General features: G+C 46.9%; 2 protein-coding genes and 1 non-coding gene across 5 annotated transcripts; 2 read left to right on the top strand and 1 right to left on the bottom strand.

Annotated features, from left to right (window-relative positions):
• The first annotated feature begins 1,355 nt into the window (after positions 1–1,355).
• On the top strand, positions 1,356–16,567 carry LOC119374995 (uncharacterized). Of its 3 annotated transcripts, XM_049420305.1 has the most exons (5): positions 1,356–1,620; positions 2,919–3,109; positions 5,188–5,384; positions 8,176–8,389; positions 12,927–16,557. In XM_049420305.1, the coding sequence occupies exons 1-5, from the start codon at positions 1,613–1,615 to the stop codon at positions 16,226–16,228; spliced, it is 3,912 nt and encodes a 1,303-aa protein (XP_049276262.1). In that variant the 5' UTR covers positions 1,356–1,612; the 3' UTR covers positions 16,229–16,557. The 3 variants fall into 3 exon arrangements, with proteins under 3 accessions (XP_049276262.1, XP_049276263.1, XP_037499373.1); XM_049420306.1 differs by lacking the exons at positions 1,356–1,620; positions 2,919–3,109; positions 5,188–5,384; positions 8,176–8,389 and adding an exon at positions 11,149–12,066 and having other exon boundaries at positions 12,927–16,567; XM_037643445.2 differs by lacking the exons at positions 1,356–1,620; positions 2,919–3,109; positions 5,188–5,384; positions 8,176–8,389 and adding an exon at positions 11,149–12,062 and having other exon boundaries at positions 12,923–16,566.
• On the top strand, positions 3,903–3,976 carry Trnai-aau (transfer RNA isoleucine (anticodon AAU)). The gene has a single exon. It is a non-coding gene; the product is annotated as a tRNA-Ile (tRNA).
• Positions 16,568–19,966: 3,399 nt separating the features above from the next.
• LOC119374299 (eukaryotic translation initiation factor 3 subunit H-like) lies at positions 19,967–23,955 on the bottom strand. The gene is given in 5 exon segments (XM_037644372.2): positions 19,967–21,152; positions 23,073–23,450; positions 23,452–23,669; positions 23,672–23,771; positions 23,773–23,955. Coding segments are annotated over 5 exon segments (1,143 nt in total). The 5' UTR covers positions 23,941–23,955; the 3' UTR covers positions 19,967–20,873.
• Between the last annotated feature and the right edge of the window lie 3,620 nt (positions 23,956–27,575).

Raw genomic sequence — 27,575 nt, 5'->3', positions numbered from 1 at the left:
CACAGCTGCTGTAACTCGGATCGTGGCGTGTATACGTACGCAAGTGTATGCCGCGCGTTCAAGCCGCAGCTAACAAGAAGACAAAGGGTAATGGATGCGGCAAAGGCTCGACCGCTCCCGCGTGCGCGTGGGTGCGTGGATCACTGCTCACATATCCATGCACGACAAGCCGCGAGCCGACGCCGGCTGAATAATGGACGCGTCTGTTGTTGAGTCATATGACATGAGTTGTAGGAGAGGAGGGAACGACGCAGCTGTTGGGTTGGCGGAGATGCTGAGGGAATTAATGTGCGTTGTGCACGACCGTGATCGCGTGGGCGGCAGAAAAAGAAAGTGGACTTACGCGATCTGTTACAGAACATTTAAACCGGCTGGCTGTATCTATATCATGCTGACGTCACGCGGCTTGACGTCACAGCGTGCACGAACAAGAACGCACCAGAATGCCGATACGGCCAGACCAGCAGGAGCTTCAGTTATGGCGCGTATACCCACGATTTTATTTCTTATGTGGTCCGGTCCCTGAACACACTAAAGCAAAAGGGAGTATTTGGGGCAGGGGCGTAGCCAGGGGGGGGGGGGGGTACACCCCCCCCCCTGAAAATTTTCAGTTTTCCTTGTGCATATATACACGCGCACATACAAACGCACGCACGAACATACATAGTATGGTTGAACCCCCCCCCCCCCCCCGGGCGTCTATTTGGGGCGTACTTGTGCTACACAACATTCTATAAGAAAAATCGTGTCTTAATAGCGAAGCTGTTTACTGTTTAGCAAATCGTTCCTCGTCCGGCGAACCAAAAAACTGTGATCATCATAAACGGGTATACGTCACAGAAATTGGGTAAATCCCACTACTCACCACTGGAACACTAAAAATGAACAGTTAGCCCAACAAATGGTGGCGAAGCTACGGCGGCGAGCCGAAGACCCCGAGTATACGCGTACAACGAGAGTATACCAGGTAACGGGAAAGCAACGGCGGCGGCGAGAAGACGCGAAGCGATGGAAGGCCTACGCCAACGACGATGTGCCCATAGATCTATGAGAGGTGCCAACGCTTGGTTTCAGCGCGAGTGTCTGTCTCTGGAGTTTGGACATCCGTGTCGTACGTGTCGTGCGCTGAGAATCAATAAAAAAAAACGTAGAAACAACGTAGCATCACCTAGCTAAAGCCTAACAATTAACGACCCAGAAGCAACCTAGAAACAACCAGATTAGTCTTCGGAATAGTTCAGTTTCGCTGTTTCAAGCCTTGCGCGGGGAGTGGCTGGCTAGAAACCTGCTTTCCAGGCCGACCTCTCCTCCCTTCTCGTCATTAAACATTTTTCTTCTTCCTTAATAATGAATTACCTGTAGAGGGTAAGCCCCATATGTTTCGAGGAGCAAGCGAGCAAAGTCGAGAAGGAAGAAGCCGTACGCTTACGGCTGCAGGGCGGCAGGGCGATGGCCCACTGAGGCATTCGGTTCCCTGCTATTCCTTCTCAAAATTGCCCGCCCCATGACCACCTAGACAAGAAGAAAAAGGCTCAGGCACTCGTCACATGAGACGTCAAAATTCTCCTCCCTTTCGGTCTTCTGGCGCGGAGAAAACGATCAGCAGCAAGCCATGAAAAGGTGAGGGCAGCGGCGACGTACACTCTAAATGGAGTTACACCCTTTGGGGAGTGTTTTCGTCCAACAGCAACAACAGCCATAAATCTTGCGTGGCCCTCCTTGCTTTAACGCCAGGCAAGATATCAGCGTGACATAGCGTCCTCGACTGGAAGAGGGGCATGCGCCGAGTTTGCAAGAAAGGAAATGCCCGCAAGCCCGATTATTGATGTGGGACAAAAAAAAAAAAGACTCCCCAAAAGGTGTAAGCTGTTTTGCGGTGTACCCTAGTAACTCTCTTTTTGGATAACTCGGCACCGTTAGCAATCGTCGTAAGCTCAGCGTTAAAAGCACGAAGCCATGTGACATGATATGCTTACAACACCAGTCATTACGGACAAATAGTTTACAGCAGGGTTCTCAAGCTCGTTTTTGTGAAACAGAGCCGTAGCCAACACTAATGAAACAGACAATCAAGGCAACGCGCAGGGGGCGTTATTTGTCGCTTTTTGTAATTGCAGTGCGATGATTTTGACCTAAATTGAAAGGAATAATAGTGGAGGAAAAATTCTCTCGTGTCGGACCTGAACTCGTGGCCCAACCTTCGAATGGGGGCGTAGACAAATTTTTTTCAGTGCGCGCCTGACCCTCCTCTATGTACAGTCGTCAGCAAGCTTAACTCAAACGCTCCCGGGGGGGAGGGAGCAACTTTTCCCTTTGCATCGTCCTCTCGACGCCCATGATATACGCTACTTTTTAGGCATTCCAGACCTTAATTCGTGCGATTATTGCGTTTTGAAGGCGAGCATTGGTCGTATGAGCAGCCGCTCAAACTAGAGGCTGTTTGAGAAAATATGAGAATTGTCGGAAGATACACAGTGCAAAAAAAAAAAAAAGAAGAAAAGCACGGCTACAAAAAGTAAACGCACAGGACAAGCGCTGACTTCCCATTGAATTCATGAATGCGTCATTAATGACCCAGTCATGTCAATAAAATTCCGTTGGAAGTCAGCGCTTGTACTGCCAGTAATATAATTATTGGGGTTTTACGTCCCCAAACCATGATTTGATTATGAGGGACGCCGTAGTGGAGGAGGGCTGCGGAAATTTGGGCCACCTGGGGTTCGTTAACGTGCACCTAAATCTAATTACACGGGCCTCTAACATTTTCGTCTCCATCGAAAGCGCGCTTGTCCTGCGTGTTTACTCTTTGTAGCCGTGTCTTTTTTCTTTCTTTTTTTGCCCCCATTGTTTATCTTCAGTGTGAATAAGCTACCAGCCCAGTCAGCTACTTTAATGAATTGCCGGAACCGTGTTCGCAGCACCGTCGGAAACGTGACCCGCTTCAACCGCTGGTTGTCGCAATCCAGCGATCGCGCCAAGGACCAGGATCCGTGGAACGACTTCCGCCTCGACTCGGGCGGCGAAACCAAGATGGCCTTCGAGGACGACTTCCACCTCACCGTCATACCCAACTTCCATCACGACTCGGACGCGTACATCTCCAAGCTGGGTAATTATATAACAGCTTCTCTCGAGCCTCGCATTTCTATGGGCTTCGTGGTGCTATTTCTGCCTGTTCACTGTAAAGCCATAACCACACGTACGCGTTACGACGCGTCAGCGCGTGGCGTGTGAGGGCGCGGCGCTGACGCTACACTCGCTGACGCGTTGTAACGCGTACGTGTGGTTAGGTCTTAAGAAACGCTAGCTACTGCGAATCTGTTAAGTTGCGAACATGCAATGGATGTGTGATAGTGAAAAAATAGCAAAACTTAATCATATTGCGCTCGGAAGGTAACACTGCACCTCAAAAGTTGCAACAATAATGTTTTGGAACTCCCGCCACAACAAAACAGCTTCGACTTTGTTTGGCTACGTATGGCTTTGCAAATAAACGTGACAGCTCTCTTCAATCTCAAAGGCTGGGCTTTTTATTTACTGCGAATAACTGTCACATTGCGTCATGACTGCAATGTGCATACTTGTAAAAGGCATCGTTTTGAACTCGTCCACCTCTCTACCTGACTGCAATGTGACCCGTGTCCTCCGCGATTAAATCCGGCAGCGCGCTGTTGCCAATCGCGGAGGACATAGATGTTATTATTTAGTTTTGCTGAATCTCCATGAGAGAGCAGCGCGGTCGTTCAATCTAGGCGGTAAGCGTAACCTCAATCGGCCCACAGTTATGCTAGTGTCAACATTCATAATAAAACGATGTAACATTATCAGACCACTTTACAACATAACGGGGACATGATTGTGAAAATAGGATATATATGTTATTTACAATGCTGGCTCGGCGTGGCCTGCTAGCTCAGTCGGTTAGAGCGTCGTGCTAATAACGCGAAGGTCGTAGGTTCGATCCCTGCGCAGGCCATGTATTTTTTTTTCTTTAGGCAGAAAGTATTTTTTATTATTATTGAATTGCCATATAAACGTAGGCTAATATGAATCCCGCCGTCACACTGCTGCAAGTCCTTGACTGTTTACCATACATCGGTAAGATGCGATTTATGTCAGACAGCTGAGCTAGTAGGTAGGGGCCGCCTTTTAACATGAGCTCTATGTCTAATTGTACATCTTAATTATACAATCGTTCGTGAGAATATACTCCGCTCACTGCAATCAGGTTTGGTGTCTTTCCACCTGATTAGGTGAAATCCATCAAACGAGCAAAAGCTTTTCATTTTAACAATCAAGCTCCACGTAATGCACTCTTGTGGGGCTAATTTTGTGTAACCCTTTCAACTGTGTGGTGTATTAAATGGTTTGCAAACTGAAACGCGGCTCTACAAACTGCAGAAAAACTGTGCCCTTTTGATACAGCTTTTGCTATCCTGATCTGTAGTATATAAGTACAACATGTTTCAGAAATAAAAATTCAGTTGTGAGTAGTGCACATCCGTCCTCTCCGTTGGTCCCTGTCTTTCCAGCGCTATGACTTCAATCAATGCAGCAAGTAAAACATCTACCCTGTGCTTCATGCAGTAAATAATTTATGCATGCTGCTACATTGAACAATAGAATGACCTCTCAGGTTGCTATGGTTATGCAAATGACCCAATGAAATTCGAGCATGTTACTGCTTCATTATTGCAGCCCGGCAATACAGTAGTCCATAAGTGTTGCGTTGTCCTCAAACTCTTTGCATTGCGTTGTTCTTTGCATTGTTCTAATATGTTTGTCATGGTACTAATTCATTTGTATTCTCTAAAGCCATGAACAATGCATGATCAATATCCAATTTGTGATAACTCATGGTGCTGCTCTCTGGCATTCACTGTCATTTAGGATGTTTGGGTTTGTAGGTCACTTGCCTCTACACTTGAAACAGGAATATGAGGTATCACAACTCTCTTTCTCCGACTTTATAAGAGCTATTTAACATAATAATTAATTTAATTTGTTAGCAGAGAAATTTGTATGCTGTCGCTTCACATAATGCCAACCTACTGCTAGTTAGTATACCTTATAAGGGGAGCTGTTACAAGAGGTATTAAGTGACTGTTACCAGAGGTTACTTGTAAAGCACATTCACACGTCGTCGAAGCTTTGCATAACAACATAAAACGGGCCATTTGTTTCCAGAGAACAAACTGGAGTGCCTCCAGCAAGTCAACAAGAACCCGAACACGAAGGAAATGGTTGCAGCCATAACACGAGCCCGAGCCCTGCGCATGAAGTACGCCGAAATGAACCCTGACGCAAATGCCAAGCCGCAAGACGAGTCAGCGGAAGACGAAGACGGTGGACTCCTGGCGCTGTTTCCGACTTTGATCATGCCGGTGCGGGCGTATCTTGCTTTGCTTTATACCCTGCTCAGTGTACATATATCCCTTTTTGACATGGCGTGTTCATTTGGAGACGTGACTAACATTTGACATTACTGTGCTCTAGTGGCAAGAAAGGCCCTTGTCTTCTTTTGTTACCGTGAAGCTGATATTCATTACTGCTAGAACAACTGCCCAGAATTGTAAGCTTAAATTTTGTAAACAGCAACATTCGAAAAGTTTCGCTTGTATGTGAGGAATGAATAATCGTAGCAATGTTTAAAGAGAGGCTGCTTGCATACGAGGGATGAGGCCAATGTTTCAGCTGTAGTGTAGGTGTTTAATTACATTAGTGTTGTCGTACATTACCGAAACTTCACTGTTTACTTGTCTGAGCCAGTGCCTTGTTTTGAAAGAGCGTTAGGTCTGTCTAGTCACCCACTATAGTCGAACCCTCGTTTTGCAAACATGGATATGATATAAAGCAAATCAAGAGACCATCTTGCTGCTAGTACAGTGTAATTAATGTGTGTTTAACCCTTTGTGACACATTGTCCTCATTTGGAGATGTGGCTCACTTTTGCCAGTCTTCTGAGCTAGTGGCAAGGGAGAGACCATACACACTGAGCTAACCGTAAATTAAGCATTCTTGTTGCCTAATGTTCCGTTATATCACTTCTGGGTGAAATATCTTGCTACTCAAGATTCTTTGGGCGAAGGCAGTACCATGTTTAACGAGACATTGGATTTGAGGCGTTTTGGCTGGAAATAAAACTTTTTTTTTACCTTTTTAGGAATGCTCACTGCTAGTAGGCAGCTATCGCATGTAATATGAGTGGGTCAATTGTTTAATTCGGTTATGCAGAAATATATAGAATGACTGATTGTATAATTAAATAATGTACAATAACCAGATAATTATTTACGCTGTCATTACAATTCATTGATGTAAAATACACTGTAATTGATTCTAACACTTAGAACTGCGGCAGAAAATTATGCAGATTTCATGCATTTGTAGACAGTCGATCGTAATGCGTGTTGCAAAGGGTTATACCAGGTTATCTGCCCATTTCATTCAAACTTAGAGACGTCTCCTAAATATTGTCATGTGGCCATGACGTTGATGAAGGCAGCAGCTGGCGTGTTCATCAGTGGTTTTACTACGTGTGACAAACCGGTTACAAAGTGTTTACCTTGTTGTATATCTTGTAACCCACCCCTTATGTAATACCCCCTAGTGGGGTCTTTAAGGAAATGAAATGAATAAATACAAATAGGGGCGTGCATGGCAATATTGTGACTTTAGCACATGACCTGCATTAGTACTTATGAAGAGACTGTCGCTACTTCAGAGGCATATTTTAGGGTGCTGCTAACTAATGACAAGTTTTAATGAAAAGACTGTTGCTACTTTCGAGGCAAATTTCAGGGTGCTGCTAGCTAATTAACGAGCTTAACAATTTAAGCTTGTAGTTAATGCCTGACTATTAGTTCTTTAATTTGCTTCATGTTGTGATCAACACAGGAGATGTGTTCGATCCTCCATGCCACACTGAACAGCTGACCCAGCTCACAGCTAGTGTGCAATGGATACCTAACTATATCTGAATATAAGTATGTAAATGTGCAGACAGTCATTGCAGGACTTTTGAACTGTCATTGTGCTTCATTGAACATTAACTGCCAGTTTAACCGGCTGTGTGTAGTCAATTTTGAAGAAATTTTAAAACGTTTTATGCACTGGAGATTGCGGTTTCTTTGTTTTGTTGCCATGAGGCTGATATGCATTGTTGTTAGAGCAACTGCCCAGAATTGTGAGCTTAAAATTTTGGAAAGGGCAACATTTGAAAAGTCTTACACGTATGTCAGGAGTGAATAGTCGTAGCAACGCTTATTGAGACACTGCTTGCATACGAAGGATGAGCTAGTGTGTTGTGTGGCCAACGTTTCAGTTTTAGTGTAGATGGTTAACTACTTTACCATAGTAGTACGTATAGAAACTTCATTATTTGCTTGTCTGAGCCAGTGCCCAATGATTCAACCCACTGTAGTTGAATCCTTGTTTTACAAGCATGGATGAGATAAAGTAAATGAAAGAAACTGTCCTGCTGCTATACTCATTTACAACCTAAGAAAAAATATGTCAGCTCCACCCACAGCCATTGCTGTCCCTCCCACAAAGAATTTGCATGAATGCTCCATCCAATAGCACTTACTCATTTTCATGACTTCAAGCACTTCTGGAGTGTTTCAGATAGCTGGTTTTCCCATACAGACACACGTTTGTGTCGCTGCTTTTAAGTCATAAACTTGAGTGTCCTGGCAGACTTCGTCGAGGATTGTGACATCTCTGCTTTACCAAATGTAATTTTTTAGGTAGTAATGACAAACATTTAACTGTTAATATGCGTAGTATTTACATTAGCCGAGAAAAAGTACTTACTGTTTGAGCGGAAGCCAGCTAGCCCAACTGTCTTTCACAGGTGGACAGACACACTGCAGTTCTGTGGACGGAGCTATTTTTTATTAGGCTGTAACAAAGTATAGTCGTCCGTTATATTCGAACCTTGGTTTTGCAAAGATGGATATGATGAAGTAAATGAAAGAACTGTCTTGCCATTAGTTTAGTGTAACCAGTGTGCATTTATAGCAAAGTTTCTTCAGTGTCACAAAAATTTATCATAACGAGGTTTCACTAACAGCTCCGTCAAACATAAGGTTGCGGTTCTGCAAGCTCTCGCAAGTCTGCCGGGAATCCATCTTGTTTTGCTCATGTCTGGAAACGCGCGTTGTCCAAGTGCAGATATCAAGGAGGCTCTTCCCGAGGCTGGCTTTGACGAAAGAGGAGGCTCAGAACCTCGTCAAGTATGACTTCCTTCTACTGCGCCATGAGGGCAACGCAGCCGGATCTGCGGAGGTCGATGGTTATGAAGTCAAAGATGCCAACACGGTGCCCGATACCAGCTGGGAGCAACAGCAAAAGGACAGCAGCATCGAAAATCCTTTTGTTGTGGCAAGTGTTTTTCAACTCCTCCTATCCGAATGTACAGCACAGTCTGCTGTTAAAGGGAACGCCAAATTAGCGCAGTCGAAAGTCTCCATACCAGTCGCATGCGGCAGAGGGCAACAAGATTGGATGACATCTAGCCGTTGCAAGTGACATTTGATTATAATTCTACAAAAACATTTTCTGTATATGTTGTTATACCTTAATAGCCTGGCACAAGAGAGTTCACAGTTGGAAACCATAGATTGGTGTGTATACAGGAATATGTATACCTAGGACAAGTACCTACTAACAGGAGAGCCTAATCACAAAAAAAAATTCACTATAGAATAAGAATGGGCTGGAGTGCACTCGGCAGGCACTCCCAAATAATGTCAGGAAATCTGCCACTGGCATTAAAGGGAAAAGTATACAGTCACTGCATACTGCCAATTCTGACATCTAGGGCTGAAACATGGAGGATAACAAGGCAACTAGAGAAAGAGTTGAGGACCACGCAGCGTGCAATGGAATGCAAAATGACAGGAGTAACATTAAGATACAGAATGGGTCAGGGAGCAAACAGGGCAGCAGATATGCTAGTTGGCATCAAGCGAGAGAAATGGACCTGAGCTGGCCACATAATGTGTAGAAGAGACAATTCGTGGACAGCACGAGCAACAGAATGGTTATCAAGGGATGGGAAATGCAGTCAAGGTAGGCAGAAGTTCGATGAAGTGGCGAAATTAAGAAGTCCGCAGGGATAAAATGGAGTCAGCTTGCACAGGATAAGGTAAACTGGAGATCACCCAGAGAGGACTTCGTCCTGCATTGGACTAAAACAGGTCTAGAATGATGATGATGAACCTAATGATTGTCATGATCATGGTCCGCAGAAACTGAATGAAACGTAACCCACGAAAGTTGTTGCTATACGTCTCACTTTGCTCTCAGTATACGTCGAGGGAAGGCTCTACAGGCAAGGCAAGTTGAGCTGTATCATTAATACAGCTGAACTTAGAATGCCTCTTTTGTGTAACCTGTAATTCTAGCACGTGTGTATGTGGTCAGCCGACAAGAAACATATCTTTAGGTGTCTGCAACAGCTTAGAGTGTGCATGAAGCTTAAACTTCAAAGCAAGCTGTGGTGTCACGACATCAGACCTTATAAGTGAGCTTTTTGTTTCCCTCTCTAGTTTGAGACTCCGGAAGCTAATGAATTTCAAATCCCAAAGAGCTGGGTCAATGACCATCACAGCACCGTCATCAATGAGGTCCATCACAGCACCGCCAACACTCCTGACGACACAGCAAACGCCGCTCGTGGAGCCACAAACCGTTCGGCGCTTTCCCTTTCGGCCAACGTAAATGCAAGTTCAAGAGGCATCTACGATCACGTACGTGCTATTTTCTGTTTGCCGCTGAGCCGAAGCTGCTGTCTGCATGCCAACAAGCTAGCCGGAACGGTGGAAGGCACACTACTACAGTAGTCGTTAAAAAGTGGGAAACGAGTTAGCTTCGCATGTGTTGTTTCCGTCACACCGGCGACAGGGATCACTGCATAGTTGTCTTCATCAAATCATTACTGCATTGCTATATGAAGCTGTCTTGACGTATTCTGCTTGTCTCTCATATAGCATAATAACAAAAAATGAAAAAACAACGAATACTCTGCGCCCATTGCTGCCATTTCAGTGTTCACGTTGTAGACAACCCGATTCACTTGCAATGTGACACAGCTTAACAATGCGACATCTTGAGCCATGAAGTATGCACTGGGCAACATTGCTATGAGTAGATATGCCTAGTTAATGTTGAATATCGTTGTAATGCGCAACTTGATAGCATTTTTGGTCGTAGTCTTCGCGTGGCTCTGCTGCAAATTTGTACTTTATACCCAACTTCCTATATAATGTAAGAATTGCGCTATCTCGTAAAAAATGCTACACCAGGAGGATGTTAAGATTCACTTGTACCTTGTATCAAGGTTCGATTCTACAAACTTTTCTTCCATGTTCGAAATTCACTGCAGCGCTTGTTTAATGTTTTAAAGAAAATAATATACATATGGGAACTCTGATCTTTATGTTTCAAAGTAGGGAAACCACAGCAGTAGTAGTCAGGTTCATTTTGACCATTCAAGGATTCAAGTTTCTTTCAAAATGCACCCAAGGTGCAGTACGCGAGCTTTTCGGAACCCCATTGCAGTACAACCACGTTGGCGGGGAGTTGAACCCACGAACTTACTTGCGCTTACCAGCAGAATGCCACAGTCATGACTGCGGCGACAAGAGTAACACTATACACCTGTACCTCCTTGATGTATGGTTTTTTAAGCAACAGCGGCAGCAGCGGCATAATTTGCGATAAACCTGGCACTGGCAAGCATACAGAAATGCGAGTGTACACAAATAGGCCCTCAGATAGGCCCTCATGTGCATTTGTATGTGCGGTTTTCCAATGAGCGATGCTCTCTTGATCATGGGCTTGTTGGCAATTAGCCATTTCTGATATGGAAATTTGATCTTTTATCGAGGTCACTTGTGCTATTTCAGGTTGCCACATTTCATTGTTGCTTTTCATTGTTACATTTCATTGTTTCACGCTGTGTTGCGCTGGCAAGCACATGGGTGAAGGTCCATTTCCCGGCATGCAGGAAGGAAAATGTTGGGAGGAAGCATTGCGCAATGCTATCGAAAGAAAGCAAGTCAGACATGCACACGCCAAGCTTTGTTTGCCCCCATTTTCCCAGTAGGGGAAAGGGCCTCTAATTTTCCTTATTTTTCAGGTCTTTTACACCCGCCAGGCGAAGTGAAGATGCATTCTATCACTTCGCCTACATTCGAACGTCCGTGACCTCCACCCAAGAGAGCGCTAAGGCGGAGACTCCGTCGGACTGTAATGGTGGTTTGGGAACCGTGGAGTATATCCGTTGGAACAGCACTTCAGTGACAACGCCGTGTGGCCCAAATCCGTTTGCATCAGCGTGCAGCGTGGATGTGCCGTCGAAGCAACACACTTCGTTCGTTGCCGAATGCAACGCATTGGTGGAGAGCAAGGGCCTCAGCAAGTCGTCCGTAAACATCACCGAGGGGCGCGCCAAGGATCAAATAGTTCTCGTGACACAATCTACGCCCTCTCTCAACGCAGTGAAAGACACCGAGGCCAACGACTCGCCGATGGCAACGGAAGACAACAAACAACCACAGGCTGTAGAAGACGACAAACGACCGCAGGCAATAGACGAGTATAACAGTCGCAGCCAAAGGAGTATCCCGGGGATGCATCCTGCAATGGGACCGACGAGGATACTTCAGAGAGAATGCATGAAAACGGCCTGGCGAGCACGAAAGACGTCCAAGACACAGTCTTTCCAGAAGTGACTGTGGCTTCCTCGACAACAAAGGAAAGCGTCGACCGAACGCAGTCTGGGCTTGAAGAAGGCCTCCGGCTAGTTTCGGTAGAGAAGGGACATAGAGGCCACTGTATCGGAGCCAACAGTTCGGGAAGTCACGGTCGTGTCTTCCTCGACGCACGACAGCCTGGGCGCCGGCATCGAAGTGCCCTGGCTGTTCGACAAGGAATCTGACATGACCCTCGGTGGTGAAGACGTGCTTCACCACATGTCGTCGCTGGTGCGGGCCAGTGTCGACGAGGACGACGATCCGGCGAGGGCTGACGGGATTCAAGCTAGTCAGATGTCTGTAAGTAATGCGCGCTGCGAGATGGGAGAAAAGCTTGAAATGCCTGATACTTTGCTCGTCTTGACACAAATGTTTTTCCTTAGTCGTTGTTGCAATGTGTACTTGTGGCCCGAAGCTCCTTCAACGTTGACTCGTAGACACTTGGCACAATATTACCTGATGGAACAATGTGCGTAAAGGTGGTCGAGGCATTCAGGAACCAGATCTTCAAATGTAGGCCAACCCCACGGTTTCATGCTTAATATGGGATAGTATACTAAAGCAGTGAATGAAAATTAAAAAATGCGTTCCAAAGCAACATTAATCTTACACTTACCTTGACATCATGCCCGATTATGTAAATGCGATTTCTTATTCCAGTATAATAGGATACCATTTTTGCCAATACTAATATCAGTTAGAAATGCTACCATTAAAAGAACAAGGTCAATAAGCCATGTCAGAACATAAATTGGCCTAGGTTTTGTTTGCTAAACACCAAGAGCAAAAAAAGAGAGACAGAGAGAGAAAGGAAGATGACTTACGTTTAGCATTACTTGTTCTGTATGCTTACCAGTTATATGTGGGCGCAGATGTTCGTCCCTAAGTGTTTCTACTGATTTGCAAAAGGTAATGCTACTGTTAGATTCATGCTCGTTAGCTTGAGGGCTCAAATCTGACACGAGCCGTACCTGATAAACAGTGCTTGAAAATGCAATGCACGTACAACATGAACCACTGCTGATCACTTCAGTCTTAGTCTACACCTTTGCCTCCACCTTCATGCAAACTTTTCTTTGTGAACATCACCTGTGCTTCAAGGGTGCACCTGAAGTGTCGGTAAAAGCTTTAAGAAATTCTGCGCATCTTAAAAATTGCAGGCAGCCTACACCCAGATGTCCTCGACATGCGGTTGCAGTGACAGAACACAGACCAAAGCGAGCGAAGGGACGTCGGGCAACATCACCACCAACTACAGCGATCCGCACAGCAACCTCTTTGATGAGGAGTCGTTGATCAGGAGGGAGGAGGGCCAGGCACCGATCATTCGAATGTATGGCCCTTTTCCGCATGACATCCACATGTCGTTGCAAGGAAGCCTACTCTCGTGGGGCCTTCCACGTGGAGCCGAGCGACCACACAATCTACGCGAAGTGGCCAGTCCAAAGTTGGTGTCCCTGCCAGCTGTGAACTCGGATGCTGCGGGTCATAGCGACGACAGCCTCCCACTCGCCACAAAGGAAGGTGACTGTGGCGAATTGCCAGCGACGTCTCGGCAGCGTGCAGCTAAGATCGTCAGCCGCCTGCACAGCGACTCCAGCAGCCGGCCAAGTTTCAGGGCGCGCCTTTCCAAGGACGCAAAGTGCCGAAAGGCGCCATCGACAAAGTCACAATGCTCGAAAGACCGCAGCTCCGCAAGTAGCGCATCAATGCAGAGTACCATTGGCCCACGAAACGACGATAGACCTACGCGACTGTCTTCAAGTAAGCTGTCCACGTCGTCAATGTTCAAGAACCGGCAGCGGTCTGTGCACTGGTTCAAGACCATCGAAGACGTTGACAGTGACACCGTGGTCAAGGACTGTGACTACCTGGTCACTAGCCAGCTGAAAACGAAAGTACCTATAGAGACTAACATAAAGGCAGTTGCCCCGAAGGCGATGAGCAGGACATCGAAAGAACCAAGCGAATCTGATGCGAATGAGGGCAGCATTGTTGACGAGGGCTGTAAGAAGTTCGCGAAGCGTGTTCTGGAAGAGACGGTGATTGTGGCGGGCAAAGTCAACAGTTTCCTGGAGTTCTACGAAGCCTCTTGCAGCAAAGAGGAAGGTGCTTTGAGAGACCCAGAGGAAACAACAGCTTCCGTTAAACATATAGACGCGTCCACTTACGAGGGTGCCGGACCTGTGGAGTCTCTTGAAGGATGCAACGAATCGGCTGGAGATCTGGTGACAGCAAAGGACTCCACAGGTGCTAAAAGTGACAAAGAAAAGGCTGTCAATATTTCGGAGTCGCCAGAACCATTTGAAGCCCAAAGCGAAACAACCATTCTTTCAAAAGCTATGCAAGATTCAAGGACAGCGACTGAAGGTGAACGAACGAATGCTTCTGCGAACGCCGACACAGAGTCGCTCGAAGTGCTCAGTATGACCGCAAGCTCCGTCAACATTGATAACGAAGACCCACATACGACTGTCGAATGTGGTGGAAAAAATGTTGATTCTACCAATGGGTCGCCACTCTTGAAAACACCCTCAACCGAAGCACTTCAATTCAAGCCCGCAAGTTCTTTGCTGAAAAGTCGGGAACAGCTGGAAAACATTGCGAACTCGCATAGAACGAGTGGCACTGACGAAATGGCTGAGCTTTCCAGAACAGTGGCAGAAGCCAGAAGTAAACCAATGAGCTGCGACAAATCTGCTGATGTTTTGGAAAGCAGAGGGGAGCAGAGGGCGACAACTCCGACATCAGAACGAGAGTCGGTGTCTAACAAAGCAGCAAGTCATGATGCACCCACATCCAGCAAATGTATTAACACACAGGCTACCCTTCCTCCGGAACAAGTTGATCGGAGAGACAATGACAAACAGGAAGAGACGAATGTACCAACAGGCAGCAAGAAGCCTTTACCGGAATGCGAAACAAAAGCAGCTGAAGGTGCAGCTAAGCAGGGCAGTTGCAGCGTACCGTCGAGACATGCGACGCAGAGTAGCTCGGACGACAAGCAGTCTGCTGCCCCGGAAGACAGCAAAAAGAAGACCGCTGAGGGACGAGACAAGGAGGACGAAGATTCATCCGCCAACAGGCACAGTACCGTCCTGCAGTGCCACGAGCTTGCGGGCTCCAGCCGGTTCTCTACGTTCGCGGCACCGAACAAGGGTGCAGCGCTGACGCAGAGGTCGTTCAACATGACGAGAACACTGCGCATCACGACGACGAACCAGTTCAAGCCACTCAACCTGAGACACTCAATCACGGGCATACTCGGAAGTGACAGCGACCTCTTGGGAAGGCCATTGTCAGTACAAAGCAGAGAGGTGGTGCCTCCGCGCACTCCAAAGCGCCCTGTAAAAGGTAAGAAACCTTCGACCCACCCCAGGGAGAGCGAATGTGCCTTCGGCAGCTTGTCCAAAAAATTTGGGTCCTGTGAAAACACCAGCAGGTCGAATAACATGGAGACGCCAGCTTCCGAAGTGACGGCACGTAGGAGCCATTCTGCCGGCGAAGCTCACGTGAGAGCCAATCTAGGAGGCAGTGGTGTGAGGTCTAAAACGCAAACGATTGGTCGGCATTCGGGCACTGCTCTGGGGGACAATGTGACGAAGACGCATGCGAACGGAACGACCCTGGATACTGGAGAGAACGAAGGCAGCGTGAGACGCAAAACCAAAAGTGAGAAGTGGTCAGAGAGCCAGTTGCCCCTCAAGAAGCGCGCGTGCTGTCGAATGCCCGAAAATTGGAATGGTCAGAAGAAGTATCCAGATGAGGGATCTCTGCCGGCGGAGCATAAAACGAAGAACCCAGGTGCAGTTGTGAGGGAAGCTAACGTGAACAACGCAGAAGGGGAGGGAACTGAAAGTTCCCTAGCGTTCCAAGACGTGCCTACAACTCAAGCAGCATTGAAATCAAACGTGCTTCAAGAGAGCGAAGACATGGACTTCGCTCATGTTGAATACCAGTCTGACAGCGCTCCGGAGGAAAGAACTATCTCGCTCGTTCCTGAATCTCAGTACAGTACTATAGGCGCCGAAATCAACCATGTGCCCCCGATATCTGCCATCTTGGGCGGCGACGCCAACATGGAGGGTGTCAAACTCTGCCTGTCACTGCCCTCGGAAGGCGAGTGCACAGCCGCCTCAACGATCTCGAAAGACGATCAGCTGCCGAACGACATGACTGCATCCGCCATGGCTCCGGACGAGACATCCATCATGGAGGGAGACAAAAGTGCCAGCATTAGCTTTGAACACTCGACCATGCCAAGTTGCAAACCAGTACTGGCCAAGGGCTGCCGGAACAAGGGAGGCGAGAAAGACGTCGACGCCGAAGTCGACAACTCTGAAACGAGTTCGACGTGCGTCACATTGGATGCAGATGCTGTTGAGGAAAGCACTTCTTCCATTCACTGTAACGTGGAGGACGATCTTGCCGACAACTATCAGCCAGGAAGTGCATACGAACTCTAGGACTTACATCTAAACGGTCACGTGAAAGTGCAGCCAAGTTGCTCATCCAATGTCTGGGTAGAGCTCAATTAACCTTGACCGATTGAGGGAACTGAACAGCGGCATCAATTTGATTTCGCTGCATTCTGCACTGCTAGAGCACAAAAATAATGAAAAGATTATGCGACACAGGTGGTCAAGTAATAAATCGTTAAACAGTTGGCTGAATTATCTGTAATGAAGAGCTGCCTGCGACTAAGCAGCACTGCTGCCAGCGCAAGCTCGCTGTTGCTGCTTAGGGCAGGCTACATTTCTTCACTGATGTCATAAATAGATTACTCACCCGAAAGCCTCACAATTCTTGTTTTACCCAACATCTGCATCTCAAGTTGAACTCAATTAGGTATATTGTTCCATAACGAATTGAATTGTACAGCACAGAATACAGCGCCGGTATCTTGTGTAGGATGTGTAGAGTATCTTGTGTAGGGTATCTTGTGTAGGATTTTTAAGTGAAGCTTTTATAACTCACAGATTTCAGTGGCGGGCTAGCGTACAGAAATGCGGCCCTCGAAGGTGCGTCAGTCACATGCGTACTTATACGTGCCGTTTTGTGATAACTGATGCTCTCTGATCGTGGGCTTGTCGGCGATCAGCCATTTCTGATATGGCAATGTGATTGTTTATCGAAGTCACTTGTCGTTTCACGTTGACACATATCATTGTTGCCTGGATACAAAACTTCGTCGTTGCCTGTAGCAAGTGCAGTGTTATGCTGCTTAACAAGTGCATGAGCGTACTATTCCTTGCACGGAGGACGTAGACTGGAGTGAGCATTACGCAATGCAGTAGAAAGAAAGGAACAAACAAAAGTGGTACGTCATGCGCACACATGCCGAGCTTTGCTTGCCCCCATTTTCCCAATAGGGCAAGGGGCTTCTGAACTTTCTTGTATTTCTCCAGAACGTATGGGACGATTGGGATGCCTTTAGCCTTGGGTCAGAAAGCCAAAGGAAATCTTAAAAACTGCTCTTTAGTTTTCATCAATCAACCTAAAGCAGTGGTCTGCACCGAGTGACACGGCACTGCTTGGACAAATGTACAGCATCCATTTTTTTAACTAGCACGCGTTGATGTACAGCATAGGTGTTGCTACAATATTCGAAAATAGGTTACGTTTTTGGTTTGCTAAAAATATTTCTTTAAAATGGTTACAAACTTGCCGAGACTGCAATCTATGCAAGATTATGAAGCCGACGGCACTGCCGGGATCAACACACAAGTTCGTACAGGGCTGTACATATTTTTTGTAACACATGCTTCTGGCTTAACTGGCTGAAAGTGTTTGACAGTGCATCAGTGGTCAAGGCTTTTGAGTGAAGTGCAATAAATGTTGGTTTTCTGCACCCAAGAGGTCGTTCGAGTGAAGCTTTTCTTGTGTGTGTCGGCTAGAATTTGCAGCGCAACTAAAATATATCGAAACCTAGTGCCCTGAAATGTGCAAGGATACAACATTTCGCGATGAATGCACAAGCATGCGTCATTTTGTTACGTGCGTCTCTTATGATTATAACGTGGTTTTGGGACGTTAAACCCCAAAATTATTATTTTGTTACGCCAATTGAGCTAAATAAGTGCTTTTTGTGTTGCAGTGAGACATACTATATTCCTTCCACATTTCCTCCCAGCGTTCATTCTTGCTGTGAGAAGCATGTTATATATACTTAAAGGGGCCCTGCAACGCATTTTTAGAACACAGTCAAAAGATACTGCCGATTGGTAGTCGAGGCTCCTGCGAACATGTGAGGCATACATTATAGCGCAGCATCCGGCATGGAATTTACACTCTTCTCTAGACAAATGATGCCATATAGTACTCAAAATCGACTGCATCATAAACACATGAACACGGCCATCTGCTGATTTGAACATAGTGAGCTTCATAGTTAGCGGAGCCGCTGCAACGTGCCTGCACCATGCTCTACAGTGCTGGAATCGCACAGCAGAATTACAACAGCACACTCGTGATCCCTCTGGAAGTGAGCTGCACGTTGAAAGAAAAAAAGAAAGAAAAAGTGCTCAAGGTCATGACTCGTGATGACGTATGGATGTATCTTATTGCCCCCTTGTCATCCCCTTCAATGCATTTAGCTGGGCTAGTTGGTATTGACTGAATGCTTCAATATTACTAGCAAGCACACACAAGGACTACAGAAAAAGAGACTGGACAACTGCTAGACTTCAACATGAGTTTGAAGAGTTGAAGTCTAGTGGTTGTCCTGTCTTTCTGTAGTACTTGTGCGTGTTCGCTAGTAATATGGAAGCATTCATGTCGTCCCCCCCGTGTATCTTTAAGTGTGCTCACTGAGACGAAAGGAGAAGGCGCTTAAATTTAGCGTGCGACACATCCCTGCAACTCTGCTTGTACTGGAGAGATTCCACAAATTTTTGAAGCAGTCAATTTGCGAGGCAATAAACTCCGAAGTGACGTCTTCGATTATTACTGGGAAAAGCGTTCCAGGGCCACTTTAAAGGGACTCTGCAACATCCAAGTTACCATGGAATGTTGATCTCGCTGTTCCACTCTGTTGCCTCATGAATCTCTAGCGCAAAAATTTCAAATCTCTCAAGTACTAAAGAAGTCGTTACCCAAAACGAGTGCTTGCTTTCTGTTTTTGTCAGCACGAGTGCACTGGAAGCTAAACAAGATAACGGCAATGGGACAATGCACTGCCCACAAGTTATGTCACCGTGTGTCATGGCCTTGAGCATTTTCTCTTTTTTTTTTCTTAGACTATATTGCCTACTACTTCCAATCAGAGCGAGCGCAGCACCAGCACGTAGCAGCACACCATGACGGGCAGTGGTATCTACCACAGAGATCGTACATTGGTGCTTCGTTAACAAAATCGGCCAACACCTGCCACGCCTGCCAGCTGCATAGTTGACAATACCGTGGAGACAGCGATTCATGCAGTTTTTTTTAACCAAAACTGCAAGCTACACGCTGCATGCTGTGCGATTTGGCTCGCACGTTTGCAGGAGCCTTAATTACAGGTCGGCAGAGTTTTCAGGACCATGCTAATAGAAAACCAGGCCTGCGCGGCACACGCAACACAGTCGCAGCAAAAGCTGGAGAAGTGGTCTTTCTAGAGCTTGTTGTAATCTCTCTTGGGGTGACCGCTACAACTACAGTTGCAAGGTACCCACTACACATTAAGTCATAATTCTGCGAAGTAGGGAAGTATGCCGCTATGCCATTAGTCACGATTCAGTGAAGAGGAGACATACCCATTATGCGACTGTAAGGCATTATGTGCACTTTGTTGATACTGTGGCCGATGAAGAATTACGGCCAAGCCCGTTGTATAATGGTCGAGAGGCTTTAAACCACCCACTCAATGAGCATTTCGCAACACCTGGTCTTACTGTACTCTTCAACCCCACTACTATATTACATCTGTTAATGCGAGTCCTTGCCGGCATGACGCAGCTATAAGGTCTTTTTGCAAAGAAGTCTCAAGTATCGGCACGTCCCGGCAGTAGAATGCTCGACTGCAATGCAGAGTGCCTGGGTTCAAATCCCGCTTGAACCCTGGTCGTTTCCTTTTCTCATAGTGCGCGATCAGCTGCTGTTGTGATCTCACAAAAGCTTTCACAGTAAAGGTGTTGCAAGGCCTCTCTGAGGAATTCAACGCGAGAACATCGCAATTAATGTTGCGGAGTTCTCGAATAAAACAGGAGACGAGATGTCTTTAGAAAAAAGAAGGTAGTTTATTCCTAGAGGTCTCTTGCGGAGCGTCGAAGTGCGAATACTGGCATGACCGTCTGCTGCAACGCGCCGTGGAAGCGACAACAAAATGGCCGTCAGGACAACTTTTCACAACTTCCGCGCAGTTGTCTAAAAAATTTTGCACATGGCATTTGGTAAAGACACGCACACAGTTACGAGGCAGTGAGAGCTTTACAGGCAAGAGTTACGAATTAGCGACAGTGATAAGGCGTAGTTAAGATCAGGAGTCATTAGTAAACTGAAGCAAGAGAATTTGTTCAAGCTCTTATCGAGGTGATACAAGGGCAACAGTAGTTGCTCTCAAGCAAATGCATAACAAAACCACATGCAAAAGATAAAATAGCAGAAAAAATAAATAAGATAAAGAAGTTAATTTGTGGTCGCAGTTTTGCAGGAAGAGCGATAGAGTTTCTGTGGCAGATGAAAATGAAAGAGGTGCCAGCAGTGCGTCGGAGATATTTATGGATTTCATAGAGGGGGGGAACCATGCACACACATTTCAAAGAGGAACAGAGCACAGAGGTAAGAGAAATATAGAGCTCAGATTAGCTTGGTTAGAAATTAGATAGCGAACATTCGCTTGCCTTCAGCTAACAAAAGCAAAGGAGTTTGAGAGAATCACAATTACCCTTCCCAATTCAACGGGGAGGGAGGAAATGTTCCCAGCCAATCACGAGCCATTGAAGTCAAGTCTTCCACGTTTCCCGCATGCCCTTTGATTATGACACGGCATGCGTTTACCTGGCAACTTCGACTAAAGAGAGAGAATGATTCTCATGAAAAAAGAAATCTCAGCGCGATAAACCCCTAGGACTGGTTTCGGAGGAACGCGCTTTCTGGTGCGCGAGCCCCCTTCCTTTTGCTAGTGCGGCCTTACGGGAGCATTCCCGCTGGCTTGCCCTCCAACTGCAACGCCTCGGACATGAACAGCTTGCCCAGGTTCTGTGTGGCGAACTGGGACACCTGCTGGCAGTACGAGTTGACCTGGCCGCAGTGCAGCACCGACTCGAGCCGCGAAGGTGTCGGGATGGGCTTGAACAGCTTGTTGATGTCCTCGTCGGGAAGCGGGGGTTCGCCCTTCTGGGCGCGCGCGCTGTTCTCCTGGGCTCGCTTCTGGAGGTATTGTTGCTTTTGCTGCTGCTGGCGCATCACCTGAGCAGGAGAGAGAAATATTGGTAGGCCACTCGGCCAGTGCAATGTCGAAATGGCAGTGACCTGGAATTCTTGCCTTGAAGGCATACTACCAGGGGCGTAGCCAAGGGGGGGGGGTAAAAACCCCCCCGAAATTTTTCAGTTTTGCTTGCGTATATATACACGCACACATACAAACGCACGCACGAACATACATAAAGTATGGTTGAACCCCCCCCCGAAAAAAATTTCTGGCTACGCACCTGCATACTACTGCAAACACGGGACAGAGTGCGACAACAACGTGAAAAGGAAATTATGGCAGTAAACTTGGCTTTGCATTAAAGGTCACTGTCATTCAAGAGGCAGGTGGATGAGTGCACATGCGGTATCATCAACACTTTTGTCATGAAGATTAACACCTTTCTTTTCTCCTCCTTGTGTGCCTGGAAACCACTTTTAGTAATATTAATAATAATTGTTGGGGTCTAACTTCCCAAAACCAGGATATGATTATGAGACGCTGTAGTGGAGGGCTCCAGAAATTTCTACCACCTGGGGTTCTTTACCCTAAATCTAAGCACACAGGCCTCAAGCATTTTTGCGCGAACTCCATTGAAAATGCGGCTGCGGCGGCCGGGATTCGATCCCGCGATTTGCGGGTCAGCAGTTGAGCACCATAACCACTAGACCACCACGGCGGGTTTGGAAACCACTTTTACACTTGTACATTTTTGCGACATGCTTTTTTTTGCTGTTTTGCATAGCCTCTCTGGCTTGATCTTAGACACATGCACAAGGACCTTGGTCCAAAGTTTGTGCCTGTGTCATGTGAACCTTAATCTATGGGCACTTTTCGTGCTTTTCGCAATAGTACGTTAATCACTGGACTGAAATTGAATAAAGCCAATTCCTTTTTTTGTGATCCGCATGTTCAGCAGCTGTCTGACAAGACTGTATCCACTTGACATACCAAGTGAAACATATCGCTTTCCAGTTGGGAAAACTTCTGCCACGCGAGCACAGCTGCATAAACTGACAATTCATACAGTACATACATTTGCAACTGAGCATTAGCAGGCTTCTTGTCACCGAAGGAGCACAACAGAGCTTCCTCATGGGTATGTGGTGCTATATGGCACGTTTTCATACATTGTCACGCATGACAGTAGCAACACACAATGCATTTAACTCTCAGGCCGACAGCTTATTAAAACCCTGCCTACCATAGCTTGCAGGCGTGCCCAAACACATGAATGTGTTCTAGCATGCAGCTGTCTTGCTTCAAAACGCTCATGGTTTTTACAGTGTTAAGACTAGTTGACCTACAACCACGGTTTCTTTGCTAGTTAGAAACATATGCTTAAGCCTCAAACAATCTCGATGACTTAAGATTAGTGTTCCGGATGTGATTACATAAGACAGGGCGTACAACACGGACACAAGAGAAAAGTCAAGACACCACAACGCCGACGACAACAAGAGATTGCTAACCGGAGGGCTCACCATCTAATCTATCTTAACATTGTCGAGAGTGCAAATGCTGGCCGGAATTCGATGAATGCAGTTTTGTACAGGCAGAGTAATAAAGAAACGCGCCTAATGGTTGAGGCGTAGTGCGTGAGCCAACCGTCGATTAACTAGCATAAAGAAATCAAATGCCTGAACAGTTTTCTCCCACGCAGACCCCCACGCGTGCCGGATTGATAGGCATCGCCTTTGCTTGGTGATGCGAAGCGAGTTTTCAGATGTAAGTCGGTGTTTGTGGCGTGGTGTTTGTGGCATCTTGACTTCTCTCTAGTGTTACGTACCACTAGACCGAATACTACCAACTAGATCAGCTCTCTGTTATTCTAAATTGCATTCATGTTACATTACCCAGCCCAGCCGGCGTTCGACCATGACGTCACAGCCACGTGACTCGGAATGAATGAAATTTACCTGGCGCTGGTAGTTGATGAACTTGTTTGTCTCCTGGTTTAGTGCGTCCACGCACATCATCATAGCCTGCAGGTTCTTTTCGAAAACAAACGCCGTGCTCATGTCCAGCAGTTGCTTGCCCACGTCGACGGGAGTCGTGTCGCTCAGTTCGCATAGTAGTATGTTGACGAGGTGAGAGTTGCGTATCACCACGGGAATCTCCTCGAACATGTTCTCGAAGGAGCAGCGAGCATTCTTGAACTGCTCGGCGCTGAAGTCGTTGCTGGCCAGCAGCTTCATGGCCGGCTGACTGAGGCGGAACGCGCGCAAGGAAAGGAATCCCTTGGTGGTACGGATCGGGTCGTATATGAGCACCACGGACTCGGTGATGTTGGTCTGGGTAGCCGAACTGGGACTCCAAAAGGGTCCGGTTCGAGTAGCTACCGAAGTTTGAGCTCTGGTACCAGCCGACGTGCAGGTGGTCGACGTTGACGTGCCGCATCTGGCGCATCATCTCCATCTGGTACTCCATATCGTCCACCTCTTCTTCCTCCGCATGGCGAGGCGGGATCGGGAAGCAGTTGGTGATCTCGACGAAGTTGGAGTTGATGAGCCCAGAAGTACGCCCTGGGCGACGTCCAGGAGGCCTCCGGCCTCTTCGCTGCAGTGCTTGATGATCTTGAGCACCACCAGGCCGTCGACCTGGACGTAATCGACAGGCAGATTCCGTCTCAGCGGTGTGCCGCCTGTCCCTGCTCGACGCCATCTTGACAGCAAAAGGGCCCACTCCGTCTGTTCGACGCCAGGCGTCGCGTCGGTCAGTCTCGGGCGTGCGGCGCGCGTGATGCAATTTGAGTAGAAGAGACTGTTCGGCTAGTTTGTCTGCCATTGTGGAATTAGCGCTGGTATTCAAGACGAGGCGTACAAGGGCAGGCGCTACGAACAAATGTTTTATTGCAGAAACATTCACCGATATATATAAATTCTGTAACGCATGCGCAGCGGCACAACCGCGTAAAAAGACCGCGTGATAAACGTGATAAAGTTCAAGAAGTCACAGAACGCTCTGCAAGAAAACAAGAGACTATCACTGACGTTTATCACGCGGCTTTGTGCCTCATTGGCCTCATTTTTACGATGTGTCGTTGCGCATGCGTTACACAATGCGCAAATATCGATAGGTGTTTTCACAATAAACAGTTCTTTGCAGCGCCTATTTTTCTCTGGATCGTCGCTTTCTGTCCCCTTTTATTTGCTTTATTTCGACCGTAATGTTATAGTTATAATTCCAGTAATCTATCCAACAATAGGTGGTGTCTACAATTTTTGCCGCTCGCAGTAGCAAAAAATGGCATAGTCTTCGAGACGCGCAACGCCTACTCTAGAACCTTGAAACATGAGTTCTTAAATCACAAAAAGATATAGCAAAATAAATAATTTCTAATACTATTCAGAACTAACACGTTCAAAAGTTTTATGAAATGTTTGTAAAAGAAACTTTGGCCCCCAGAAACTCGGTTGTCGCAAGGAATTGTGGGGTACGGCGTATTCTGCTACAACTTTCGGTTCGAGACTCCGCACGGCCAGCACGGCTAGCACGGCCGCCGCGCCGCTGCATTGGCTGCATGTACAGTGTTCTAGTACACTAAACTGCATGTCCATTTTTCAGGCGACCACCGACGGCATGCACGCTTGGGTTTTTTTATTGATTGCGCGGCTTTGGTGGTAAACCGCGATGCAAGCACCGCAGGGCAGTTCCGAAAGGTAGGTACTGTCAACCTTTCGGGCCATGACACGGTCGCTCAAAGATTTGTGGTTTCAGCGAAAACTAGAAGTAGAGGGTCTATATGCCGATACAGATTTCAAAAGTGGGCCGTAAAAGAATATTCAGTGCAAAACAAGCCCTAAAAGTCGCCTGCTGTAAACTCCGCCCACCGCCGGCGACCACCATTTTGTCATGGTGCACGTGACGTCATGTGCAGCACGGAACGGAGCTGTTCGTCTTCTACCAAAGTTCAGCCGCTGCAAATCGTTCAATTTCAGTGCCAAGCTGAAGAAAGCTAAAATCTCGATATCATGTGCAGCTGACCACCGAACAATATCGTACGCCGCAATGCAGACGCTTGCATAGCTGTATAATAGCTGCTTGTTATGTCACGGCTTGCGAATGCACCAATGTTGCCTGACTCTCGGGCCGCTCGCGTGTTTATAAAATATTCAATTAATAATTAAGTGTTCGACCAAATGCGCTAATATTTCGCCATCTTATTTGTGAATGCACAAGAATTAATCCATATAAAACAGATTATGATCGAAAATTCGGTGTCATGGCCCCTTTAAACACGTGTGTTTGGGTGACGGGCATGTCGTCTCCCAATTGCCTCACGTCAAATGCTCATATAAAGTTTATCAAGCGTAAATATACGTTCGTTAACTTGTCAAGTACTTTTTAATAAGTGACAAGTCGACCTAGCAAATGGCTGCTGTTTTTGTTGTCGTTGCGAGAGCTTGTGTAAGAAGAGACCGCAGTCACTCTCCGTCGTGGTAATCTCTTTGATGACGAACGGCGTGGTCTCGGCGAACGTCAGCGTTACTCAGCAACAGTTTTTATTTTGCATAATTTTGCTATGTCCTAACTTGCGTTGGCTGAGGGGTTCTTAACCACGGCACTCGGTATTCGACTCTTAGACAGCTATCGAAGCCGCATACCTGCGGTAGCGCAGTTTTCGCGCTCTGCACAGCAGGCAGCTCCAACAAAGAATATTTCGCTCGCCTGGCCTGTACAAGGCACATAAATATTTTAGGCCGTAAAAATAGCACTGTAATGTAATGTGCTTGAGCAAGGACCTTTTTACCATGTCTTAAAGTCCTTAGAAGTGGTCGCGGAAATCTTAGCTCTTTTTACGCTTTCTCAAGACTTACAACCTTACAGTGTTAGCAAACTGCCGTTTCGATCGCTGTCGCTTGTCTGCTTCATCCACGTCGTCTCTTCCTTACTAGCTAGTCCAAAATTCTACCCTTCTACCACAGCAGCCTCACACCAAACACCCCCACTGCATTATGAATATCACCCGTGCACGGCTCTAATGTGGTTGTTAGTGTGAGCTGCGATGCCAGACGCAGAGTGTGGTGCGACGGTGACGTGGTCATAGATTTTCCTACATACTTCTAGAGGGAACTATGGCGCTAGTCTATGGGAGCTGCAACGCATGAGGGGGCGCTCAGCCCACACGTTCCTAAGTAACGTTGCTTCAGCAGCATGGGATGATGGGGTACACAAATTTGTCTAAACCCTTCGTTCGTTCGGCTCCGTTTGGCTCCGCATTGGCTGCATCCGCTTTGTCGCAAAATTAATTCAGCAAAAGTCAGCATTTTCCACTTCACCACTTTAACTTTTTTAGCGCACTGATTCAAACCTGGTCACGAAGTTCACAACGGCCTATGTTTTATCCGAAACGAACGCCAAAACACACAATAAACAAAGCCACAAGTACGTTTGAAGCCGCACACGAAGGCTAGGCAAATTTTGTGTACTACCCCATCATTCCCATGGTAGCTGAACGATCGCAGCGCCAGATTCCCCTCTAGTTAATTTTAGGAAACTCTATGGACGTGGTACCGTGTGTGAGGTCGTGAGGTGCGTAACGTGGGAACCTATCCGCTGTTCGCGCACCATGGTGTATCGCTGCCCGTACCGGTGGTTTGACACTGACACGATTTTGAGTCATCGCAAAAGGTAATCTGATACTGATCCCCCCTTACTCAATGCCCTTTAAGGGCCGGAAGGCATTTTGAAGTAATAAATAAAAAAGAACATTTTTCGTTTCTTGGTACGCAGTGTTAACGCTCTCCGCAACCGGAGTCAGACAACACTTAAATATTTTTTTAATGTTTCATCACTGAGCATCTGCAAGCCATCCCCATCGCAGTAGACATTATTCCGACGAGTCAACGCAGTTCTACTGAGTTTTGCGAATTCTGCGTCCTGCAGCAGCCCAAATCGCAGAAATCACTGTCGGGGTAGCTGACGACAATTCACTCATCGTTGTTTATGTGCACCACGACAGATGACCGATCTACCGCTAGTACGTCCAACGCCTCCTCTAGAAAGAATGCCTGCGGCGTCGCTGCCATGATTTGTGGTCGCTCTGTCGAAGAGATGGCGCCACGTACTGCCCTATTTTCAATGGGGCTGCGTGGTGTGATGTCGAGGGGGTAATGCGCGCTGCGCAGTGTTTGTTGCTAGCGGCCACCGCAAGGATGGCCCTACTGCCCTCATTTTACTCTCATTAGAAACGGTGAGGAGGCAAAGGGGTAGGGCAGGAGTTTTTTGGCTCAGCGCGGCAGGCATCCTTTCTAGAGAAACGTTGGAACGTCGCGAGCTGCTCTCTCGCCCGTGACGTCACACAGTGATGACGACACTCACTGAGAAGCCGACCGCCCATATCGAACCGAAGTGTTTTTTGGTTGTTTTGTTTAAGGTAGCGTATCCAAAATATATCGGTCATTTCCAGGCACCACATA

This window comes from Rhipicephalus sanguineus, chromosome 11 (genome assembly GCF_013339695.2).
Source record: "Rhipicephalus sanguineus isolate Rsan-2018 chromosome 11, BIME_Rsan_1.4, whole genome shotgun sequence".
Taxonomy (NCBI): domain Eukaryota; kingdom Metazoa; phylum Arthropoda; class Arachnida; order Ixodida; family Ixodidae; genus Rhipicephalus; species Rhipicephalus sanguineus.
Note: the sequence above shows the minus strand (reverse complement) of the source record. Positions and strands in the feature narration are given on the sequence as shown.

Coding starts and splice junctions, on each gene's coding strand:
- LOC119374995 (XM_049420305.1), top strand. Junction 3,110..5,187: donor CGCGTACATCTCCAAGCTGG/GTAATTATATAA, acceptor ATTTGTTTCCAG/AGAACAAACTGGAGTGCCTC. Junction 8,390..12,926: donor AAATCCTTTTGTTGTGGCAA/GTGTTTTTCAAC, acceptor AATTGCAGGCAG/CCTACACCCAGATGTCCTCG.